The 11752-nt window shown below is 34.7% G+C and overlaps 1 protein-coding gene across 1 annotated transcript in view; it reads right to left on the reverse strand.

Annotated features, from left to right (window-relative positions):
- The window catches only part of LOC106871411 (protein disulfide-isomerase TMX3), a 121624-nt gene that overhangs the window by 67607 nt on the left and 42265 nt on the right, over positions 1-11752 (reverse strand). The window contains exons 6-8 of the mRNA XM_014917836.2: positions 7320-7434; positions 3568-3645; positions 1402-1468 (exon numbers count right to left, since the gene is read on the reverse strand). Coding sequence (XP_014773322.1) covers positions 1402-1468; positions 3568-3645; positions 7320-7434 — 260 coding nt within the window. The remainder of the gene's footprint in view (positions 1-1401; positions 1469-3567; positions 3646-7319; positions 7435-11752) is intronic.

Genomic DNA, 11752 nt, shown 5'->3' on the forward strand with positions numbered 1-11752 from the left:
GTGAAAGAGTACAGCAGGGTTCGCCACCATCCCCTGCCGGAGCCTCGTGGAGCTTTAGGTGTTTTCGCTCAATAAACACTCACAACGCCCAGTCTGGGAATCGAAACCGCGATCCTATGACCATAAGTCTGCTGCATCCAAACGTATGATCTACATGCATTACTTGAATTCTAATAAATTGGTATGGGTAAATACATTTTATGTCATAAAACTCAAAAAGATTATCTCAAAGGTTGACACTTTGGTAGAGAGATGTATAAGGACTGGATGCCTGCATGCCATAATCAATTATGGATTGCCATAATCATTATAGAAGCCATAATCAATTATGGATTGCCTGCATGCCATAATCAATTTAGCCAAGAGGATCTGCTGATGTTTTTTCAAAATCAGTAAGATGTTTGTGAAAAAGCATGGAAATTTATAGAAGCTAACATGTTATCAAACTGTAGAAACAATCTTTCCCAGCAACACCAGAAATATGGTCATACATTAGAGTCTATTGAAAGTTGATTAGTGCTGAATCAATATTTTAAATGCAGTAGTGCACCAACAATATAAATAGCCCAGCAATTAAGGCTGTCAGTTTAGGTGATATTTTATTAGAAGTTGTCGATAAGGTTTATCTCATTACTTATCAGATATCTGGAGTAAACACTAATACAGTGTTGTCTAAAGAGTAAATGTGAAAGAAAAAGAAAACACAAATTGTAAAGGGACATGAACTGTAAACAAGAGAAAAATAAGCTAAGTGGTAATAGCTGCAAGACTAACAACTCTACTGTCAAAGAATGTGATGAAAATAGAATGTCAATCCAGGTTATATTTCCTCTTTCAATCCATGTTCAAATTTTTGTTATTATTGTACAAAATTCTGCTTAGGAGTACCCTTATTTCAATGTTACAAAGTTTGTTGAAAAAGATTCAGTTGCTATGTTGGCAGTTCCTAAACAATGCAACAACCTTATAGACTTGTAGTCATAATGAGGAAAATATGGGTTACAGTGGTGATAATAATGATAACAAAAATGGTGGTGACAACTATTATTTGTAGTATTATGTCTTAAAATATAAATGCTTTAAGGAAGAAATTCTTCAAAAACAAATATATAACAAGGAAAAAACATTTGCTAGATGAAAGTTGCAGCAGTAACTAGATGCCTGCAACCCTCAGGCTTCATTTCTCAATTTCATTTCCTCTAATTAATACTAATGAGCAATTTATAAAATAAACAAATGAAAAGCAATAAAGTTCTAATACCTAACAAAATAATTAGTCATTCATTAATATGGTGCAAAAAGTAGTAACTTATGATTCAAAACTAATTATTAAGACATTTTTTGTAAAGATATCTTTATTTCAAAACAAAAGTAAGAAAACCCAGTAGAAAAAGCACTTACCAAAATATTCATCATAATGATTATCTTTAAAAACAAGAACAGTTGGACTCCTGGACATCCTTACATGCTGAAAAATTAGAATTATTTCTGACATGAGAATACAGTGTAAATATATATACAAGGGTTGGACAAAATAATGGAAACACCTAGCATCATAGCATCATAATTTTGAAAAGTCTATAAAACTGTCAAAAGCTTGTTTATTTTTATGTTTTTGATTTATTATTAGTGTTGCTTAATATGTTTTTCTAAAATTGCCGTTTCTTTTCAGACATCATCAGAAAAGGTAATTAAAATTCATTAAAATGATAGATCTATCGGACTTTCAAAGAGGGCAAGTTGTTGGTGCTCGTATGGCAGGTGCTAGCGTAACAAAAACAGCCGAAATGTTTGGTGTATCAAGAAGTACTATCTCGAAAGTAATGACAGCCTTTGAGAAAGAGTGAAAAACCTCCTTGTCAAAACAAAACTACAGTAGAAAACCAAAACTTTCAGATAGGAACCATCGGACTCTTACACGAATTGTTAGAAAGGATCACAAAAGTACAGCTCCCAAAATTACTGCAGAGCTTAATGACCACCTCAAGAACCCAGTTTCCACATAAACTGTTCACTGGGAACTACACAAAGCTGGATTTCATTGGAGGGCTTCAATCAGAAAACCACTACTTCAAAAACAAATGTTGCAAAGCGTTTAGAGTGGAGTAAAAACCTCCAGAATTGGTCCTTAGAGCAGTGGAAGAATGTTATTTTCTCGGATGAGTCATTCTTTACCCTATTTTCGAACACCAGTCGAGTATACATGTGGACACAGCCAAAAGAAGCATTTGACCCAGACTGCCTTCTTCCAACTGTTAAACATGGAGGAGGATCTGTTATCTGGAGGGGGTGGCAATATCTTGGAAATCCGCCAGCCCAATGCTTTCCCTTCATGGCAGAATAATAGTCAAGAGTATTTAAGCATTTTATCTGATCAAATTCATCTTGTGGTTGCGGAACTCTTTCTAGAGGGAAACGCAATCTTTTTTATTCTTCTTGTATTTTTAATATTCTCTAGACAATCACAGATTGCACAGGCAACTTTAATGATCTATGCATTTAACCCCTCAAACCAGCTACTAAGTTACAATCTTTATTTACTAACTAAGCAGCAAAGAGTTAGAGTTAACTATTTCTGTGCTATGTGAACATTCTTGCTTACTTCAGCCTGTGGTATTTTGAAGAAAAGAAGAATTCTGGATTTGAAAGAGTTGAACATTAGGGAAAGAAAAATAAAAGGAGAATAAAATTTAAAATGCCACTTAAATGTCTTCAACAGATGTTGATTATACTTTTCCCATGCTGTAATATTCTCATTGCTATCAGGTGATAACATGCTCCAATCATTATATAAACATTTCTCTTAGATGGTTTCACTGATCAATCCCATATGCTTCAAAATCATTACTTCTTTCTCCTCCTTTTATCTGCAAATGTTCTCTCACAACATACATTTATGAATGGGCTGTAATATAAGTTCTAAATATCTCCTTCCATAACTAAGTCTTCTTTCTCCCACTTTCAATTTGTGAATATGCTGAAGTGTGCATTTTATCGTAAGTAACAGCTTTAATATTTGAAACTTTATTCTGGATAACAAAATACTGAATGTTTGAAATTTTGTTTTAGATTAAAGGTTGAGAGAGAGAGAGAGAGAGAGAGAGAGAGAGAGAGAGAGAGAGAGAGAGAGAGAGAGAGAGAGAAAGAGAGAGAGAGAGAGAGAGAGAGAGAGAGCATTCATTCATACAGTAAGCTAACATGTTAAATCATGTAATCTTAAAAAAATATATGAGAATGTTTGCGTACATATGTCATTTACGTAACATATTTCAACCATAGTTCTGCTCTGACATCTTTGAAGAACAAATCATTCATCATGATCTTATAGGAAAAAGAAAGCAATTTAAGCTTTAGAACACTGTAGGTGCATCATGTTGTCATATGAGTTTTCTCCCCTCTCAATACAACACAATGTGCTTGCGGCTACAGGGGAGAAAACTCATATGGCGACATGATGCACTTTAAGCATGCTAAAGGTAAATCAATCTGACCATTTTTTCCTTTCCTATTGTGTCATAATGGTTGTATAAAACTTGAAACAGAGATAAACGATAATGCTATACTTACTGGTGGTAATACTCTGCTTTCCCCCACATAAAAATAGCTTTGGATTAGTTGTCTCCTAGCTGTCAATACATACTTTTTCTGAAAAAAAAAACCCCATTAAAATATGTATAAAGGAAAAAATCTCAGGAGTAATGAAACAAAAATTATGACCAGATACAATCTGGTGTTAGTAGAAGAAGAGTTTGGTAAATTGTAATACAATGAAATATAGTAAATGGTATTGCTGCTATGTCTACAATTTGTACTGATTGCAGTCAGTATTTACAGATATTCTATAGTCCATATAAGAAATAAACTATCATATCTATATATGTAAGAAATGTGAGACTGTATTTAAAAATTATGAGTAGTTGAATGTCTACAGAATGTATACTATAAATTTCATTGTTTTATTTATAAATGAGGAGCCTTGGTGGTAGGATCAAACTACAGTAGCTATTCTGGTCATCAGAGCCAGTTGAAGAATATTTGGAATGAGATTTGACACAATTGACAACACTAGGAATGTGATACTGTGCAAACTGGAAAGAATCAGTTTTGCAGACAGTTAGAAATGTCAAAAAGAGACAAAAGGATCAGTAATTGTTAAGCATGAAATTCAACAAAAACATTATGCATCCTCAGGCCAAACTGTAAAACCATTTAGCTAAATTTAAAATAAGAACTCTTTTCATTTTCATTTGAGTGATTGATGACATAAAGGGCATCTAGCTATAAAGTAACTGGTTTAGAAATGTATGCTACATGTGTTAAATTACAAAAGCATTCAACACATGGCAACTGGAGGCTTAAAAAAATTAGATGAAAGCTATTTCACACTCAAATGCCAGAATGGAAATAAACTTTTAAATAATATATTCTAGTTAATTTTATGAAACAGTTATCTTTGTATGCATCAAGCAAATATATATGCACACACATACACATATATATGTGTGTATACACATATGTGTATACATATATATATATATGTGTGTGTGTATACACACGTGTATACACATATGCATGCCTACACATGATGAAATAATAAATACAGGGTGTTAATAAAATAGACAAAAAAGGAACATAATCCAAGATTAGGGCAACAATTAATTAAACTGCCTCTTAAACAACAAAACAAACAAACATATATAAAATAGATTTGTAAAAGCAACTAAAAAATGAAAATATTTATGAGGCACTTCCTAACAGATATGCTAACTTAAAATATAAGTAAAGAGAATAAACATAGAAGTAGAAGAGTAAAAATTTAATTGCCTAAGCTTGACTGCTTTCAGTTAACATTTTACTAAATAGTATTAATGAAAATAAAGTCCTCTCTATACTCAATTCAGGCATTTGATTTGCTAACGAATAGTCTTCAACAACAATAAGAATTCAGCATTTTCCTCAACATTAAGTCTAATATTTCAAATATATTTTACAATATATATCAAGTCTTAATTGCTACCAATTTTTGGAAAATTTCTCCCTCGTCTATTTCCCCATCTCCTCCCTCCTTCTCTTTCTACATTATAAAGTAACCTTATTCTTTCAGACTAAAAATCTATTATTCCATTAACTTTCAGAACATTGCAAATGTTATACCAGATAGCGGGGTAACCTTTTAAAATATTTTATCTGTTTCACATACATTTTAAACTCAACAATACCAACACTGCTGCCTCCACCATTACCACAACTATAGCAGCATCAGCAACAATTTAATATCCCCAACATCATGTTGACATAGTTTGAAGAACACTGTAATATGACATCTTTCAAGGTTTTTTTACCCCTGAATTTTTTCCTTTGAAAGCTACTAATAATCAACTCCAATGGTTTTTTTGATCTAACTCTAAAATCCTGCATCTTCCACTATTATTGCAATGTACTTCATCATTTGACATACAAAATCCATTCAGATTTTAAATATATGCTAGTGAATACATCTCTAACAATAAATTCATCTTCTTTTTTTTGGGGGGGGGATACTGGTTTATATTTGAAATAAATACTCATTTGCTTCTTAAACTCATCATCATCATTTAACATTTGTTTTCCATGCTGATATGGGCTGAGTCTATCTTTGAATATACTCAGAATCCTCAAAAGCTTAGTATATCTTTGAAGATCACATTACATATTATACTTAACTTGCTCTTCTTCAGATGCTGACATCAATGCCCTAGTTTATTATATATAACACTTCTGATACAGGTATCATATAATCTGTTCAATTTACAGAGATAAAATGTTTTTGTTGTTAACAATTGCACCATACAACTTAACTAACAGAATTTATCTACTAGTTCTAACAAACCTTCTGGCAGAACAAGGTATCCAGCAATTGTCCACCAGTTCTGTTCCCTACAAAAAGATCTAATGGCACCACTTACTGAATATACTAATAACATAAACAAGCCAATGAGCAAGCCACTACATAATCACCAAGTCTACTAGATATAGCAGCAAAATCTCTTTGCAAAACACTTTTCTATCTTTAAAAATAACACATTTGATAATGTGAAGTAAAAGATAGAATAAACACAGGTGGATGACATTTGGTCATCAGTTTGTTCAATCAGGACGGACCTGAGGCCAAATTACAATTAACTACTTAATAATTAAATCCATTCTATAGGAATTTCAGGAAGAAGCAAGTAAGAATAGGAAAGATTTTGACATAGTAGCAGTAAGTGAAAAAGAAATTAATGTATTAAGTAGGTTTAGATCAGGGGTGGGGAAACCCCTGCCCACAGGTGTAAATGCGCCTGTGAGCACATTCTATTGCGCCCGAAGGCCGATATACTTGTGTGTACAAAGTATAATAAATTTTTCAATTATAAAATTTATACAATATTCATATGCCTATTTGCAACATAAGTTGCGTTTCCACTACAGCTTAAAATGGTTAGACTCAAAATGAAATTGTTCCTTTTGAATGGAAATTTTGTTTTCACTATAAAACACATATTGCTAGGTTTGTACCACCCCACTTGAGACCAAACTACACTCTAACTGAAAATTATAGAATACCACATAAGCAAAATAAACAAGTAAGAAAAAAGATAAAAGATAGTAAAATTAATGATGAGGCTGTCGTGAGTTAAGGTGAGTAAAGCTATGAGATTACTGTAGTACTCTTTCCACAGGAGCAGGCATGGCTGTGTGATTAAGAAGCTCACTTTGTAACCATATAATTTCAGGTTCAAACCCACAGTGCAGCACCTTAGGCAAATGTCTTTTACTATAACCCCAGGCCAATTAATGCTATGTGAAGGAATTTGGTAGATGGAAACTGTGTGGAAGCCCATCATTTGTGTTGTGAGAGAGAGAGAGAGAGAGAGTGTGTGTGTGCCTTTGTGTTTGTTAGGTCTCTCCCACCACTTGACAGCTAATGTTGTTTTGTTTACAACCCTGTAACTTGGATAAAATAAGTTTCAGACTTTAGAAAATAAGCATATGGGTCAGTTAGTTTACCTTAAACCCTTTAAGGTAATGGTCAAGCATGGAAATAGTCCAATAACTCAAACAAGTAAATGATAAAAGATAACATAAATGTAGATTATATAGTTAAGTGATACTCAAGGAGTAAAAACAATAAGTAAAGTAACATAATAATTTAGAGGTAACAAGAGTAAGACAGGTGAATAGTTTATCATGTATTAAAGAAGTGAATGATTAAAATTTGATTTTTAAAAAGTCAAAATATCAGATGATCTAAATGAAACTTCTAAGCAAAAGAATGAATAAAGAAACTCTGTACTCACATATAATATAATGTCTGGTGATTCTTTGCCGATATACATGAAAAATACTTCATTATGATGATGTTGCGCAATCTCTGTAAACTTACCCTCACTGGTTATATAGTTAACAGGATCCCTAAACAGAAACATACACACACATATATATATATTTATATATATAAAAGTTTTCAGGGAACTGGGATTTTTTTTCTTTTAAGCGGATACTAGATCAATTATTGAAAATTATAACTAGGGTCAGGTTAATACATAAGCTTAAAAAAAGGGGTAAAGACCCCTTTCAATCATGAATGACCATGGGATTGCACCTAGAAAATTCTCATCTGAGGAACAAGTTTGGGCAAGGTTGTTTATGGAAGACCAGCAGTCACTCATGCATACCAGCCTCCCCTATCCATGACAACAATGTTATCCCAAGGGATACAGCTTGGCACCAGTAACATCGCAACTCATTTCTACAGCTGAGTGAACTGGAGTAATATGAAATAAAGTGTCTTGCTTAAGAACACAACACAGCCCAGTCCAGGAATTGAACACACTAAGTCATGATTGAGAGTCCAGCGCTCTAACCACCGAGCCATGTGTCTTCACTACATAAGCTTAAGAGGCTTAAATCCTAGGAAATCAAGTAGTCTATGCAATGCCCATTACTTCATTTGATAATACTAAAGGCACTAGTATTCATGAAAGCAGAGAAGTGCAAGTCAGCTGGTAATACTTATAGCTCTCCAAAATATATTAACAGCAAGATTAGAATTTATTTCTACAAATTAGCAAAATACTTGTGAAGAACACAGTACCACCTACAGTTACATCAATGATCTACACCATAACAGATGTCATTCCTAGATAATTAATATTTAAGTGTCTTAGCTGAATGTCATAAGGCAATTAGTCAACATGTATATACACAATATACACACACAGACTCATTATTAATATATCGGTAGGGCATAAAAAAAGACTGAACAAAATTTGAATGAGCAATAATTTTAATATCAAAGCCAAGCAACAGAACAAAAATGCATTCCAGTGTTTCACTTCACAACAATATTATGTGCATTAAACATACACATACATCTATGAAATTTCATATATCATCATCATCATCATCATCACCATTTAACATCTATTTTCCATGCTGGTATGGGTTGGACAGTTTGACTAAAAACTGGTAAGCCGAGGAGCTGCACCAAGTTCCAACCTTAATTGGCAAGGTTCCTATGGCTGGCTGCCCTTCCTAATGCCAACCACTCTGAGAGTGTAGTGGGTGCTTTTACGTGCCACCAGCACGAGCTCTAGTCACGCTCAAAATGGTGTTTTTTATGTGCCACCTGCACAAGAGTCAGTCCAGTGGCACTGGCAACGATATATATATAGTCAATTCAAACATCAACAAGCACGAAAAAACATGAAAAACCATGCAAGGACGTGGAATAAGTACAGTGTTATTGGATGCTCAAGAAAGGAAAGAAAAGAAAGAGGATTTAACATTTCGATCGGAGATCTTCGTCAGAAATATAGGAAAAGTCCAAAGAAGGGAAGACAGAGAAGGAAAATCGCCAACAATGCACACGCGGTCACATATTGGAATGACCGGAAGGGAAAGGATGGAGAAAAAGTTCTTTTCAAAGACAGGGGAGTGCAAGAGAAGGAGGTGTGTGTGTGTGTGTGTGTGTGTGTGTGTGCGTATAATGATAGCATGTGTGTCACCATGCCAGCATGGGGAATAGACACTAAATGGTGGTGGTGATGATATATATTATGTCCTAGTGGTTAGGGTGTTACTTTCACAATCATGAAATTGTTGTTTAACCCTTTAGCATTCACATTATTCTGTCAAATGCAATACTTATTTATTCACATTGTTTTGCATTGATCATGCATTATCTTATAACTTTTAGATTTTGATGAGGTAACTGCTAATTTTTAGAATATCATAAGATTGGTGTTAGAGGCCATATCTGATCAGTTTGAACATAGCGCAGGTAGAGCATTTTGGCTGGATATGGCCGGTTTAAATACTAAAAGGTAAAATTCCTAGATGGGTGATGCATTGTGTTTTTGAGCAAACCACTTTGTTTCATGTTGCTCTGCAATCACTTCAACGTCTAACATGTAGCACGTCATGTGCCTGGACAAGCAATGTCAATTTGATGGAGGGAGTGAGCTAATGTACAACACAAACATTTAATACAACCGCACCAGTGGAGCACTAACAGCACTGTCGAGCGTGTTCATTGCCAGAACAGCTGTCTGGCTTCCGTGCTAGTGGCCCGTAAATAGCACCATTTGAGCATAATCATTACTAGCATTGCCTTCTAGCACTTGTGCTGGTGGCACGTTAGAAAATCATCTGAGCGAGTTCATTGCCAGTTCCGCTGGACTGGCTCCCATGCAGGTGGAACGTAAAATACACCATTTCGAGCATGGCCGTTGCCAGTACCTCCTGACTGGCCTTCGTGCCGGTGGCACGTAAAAGCACCCACTCTTTGAGTGGTTGGTGTTAGGAAGGGCATCCAGCTGTAGAAACTCTGCCAAATCAGATTGGAGCCTGATGTAGCCATCTGGTTCACCAGTCCTCAGTCAAATCGTCCAACCCATGCTAGCATGGAAAGCGGACGTTAAATGATGATGATGATGATGATAATGATGATGAAATCATTTGTGTGGGTTGTTCAGCAAGAAATTGTGGAATCGTCTTTCTCAGACGTGAGAGACTATGCCCACACCCAATCTCTATCTATATGCTTCTACAGGTACTTTAATTTCAGTTGGAATTTCCAAATCAACTCACCCCAAGAAACCTTCATGAAAGACCATCTATTCTTGCCATCTTCATTGAATACCATTGGATGATGATGATAGCAAAATGGCAGATACCTTCTCCCAACATTCTCATGATGATGTTGATAATGTAGGATCAATTAGGATGTCCATCTCTATCACATACCCTTGACTTTGGTCAGTGAATTTTGTGGTGGGATGTTTGCATCCATCATGAGACATCAGCAAAAGGGTATGCACACACAGACACACACATATATGATTCCTTCAGTTTCTATCTACCAAATCTACTCAGAAGGCTTTGGTTGGCCCAGGGACTGAACCTGAGACCACATGGTTGGGAAGCATATGCTTGCCTGTGTGCTTATTACTACACCTGTGCCTATGCGTATGTGTGTATAAATCAACCTTCATCTCCACTGCCATCACTATCCAACATCAACATGTGTGCAATCAACACAAAAACCATTAAGAACACTACCATTAACAACCCACCAACTTTTGAATAACCAACTAGTAACAACATTATTTGTGATGTCTGTAGCTGCATGTGTTGTCTGTCAAAACAGTTGTGTGTGTAAGTGAGTGGAGTATGGAGTTTTTATGACACAAGTCAGAGGTGGAACATGTGAAGTGCTCATGAACCTGCACTTTCTCCAGGTATGGCTGTGTGATTAAAAAGTTCACTTTTCAACCATATGGTTTCACGTTCAGTCCCACAACGCAGTACATAGGACAAATGTCTTCTGTTATAGCTCCAGGCCACTGAAAGCCTTCTGAGTAGATTTGATAGATGAGTAAGTGAAAAAAGTGTGTGTGTGTGTGTATGCATGTGTGTGAATGTATGTGCACGCATGTGTGTGTGTGTGTATGCATGTGTGTGAATGTATGTGCATGCATGCGTGTATGTGTACATGCATGTGTGGAAAAGAGAGAGAGAGAGAGCTCAAAGAAATTATCTAATAAAAAATCATACAGAACAAATTTTCCCACATTTCAAAAGAAACATTATCATTCTAAATTATTTCACAATTTCCAGTTAGTCAGCACTATATCCAGCATTATATTTCTATTATTCTATTAATATCAATGCATATCCCCTTACACTAGCACAAACAATGCACCGAAAATTGCACTGCCCTCCTTAGAAAGCTGCCTGTGGGACTAGAACAATATGTAACATCTATAATTCAGAGAGACATGTTACCAATTACATTAAAGCAATCTCTTGACTTTCAACCAACCGTGTCAGATAGTTTGATTTTACCAACAAGAAAGATTGTTTACATCCACAATGTTTACTTTTGGATGTTTGAAAGTCAGAATGTTGCTTTAATGTAAGTGGTAACACATCTGTCTAGGTTATAGAAGCATGGTTCCAATCTTGTAAACAGCTTTCCACTTGTTTTCAGAACAAGGAGTTTTTAAATTTATCTATTATAAGCTATTATTTATAGCTGAGTTTGCTTTGAGACAAATTGATAATAAAAACTTATTTACAAAAATTTTATTTTTTATCATTCAGTAAATTTTCAGAACATACAACACACACACACACATATATAAATACACACACTTATACATTTATACACACAAACACACACACACATATATATATATATATATATATATATATATATATATATATA

Source organism: Octopus bimaculoides, chromosome 1 (assembly GCF_001194135.2).
Source record: "Octopus bimaculoides isolate UCB-OBI-ISO-001 chromosome 1, ASM119413v2, whole genome shotgun sequence".
Taxonomy (NCBI): Eukaryota; Metazoa; Mollusca; class Cephalopoda; order Octopoda; family Octopodidae; genus Octopus; species Octopus bimaculoides.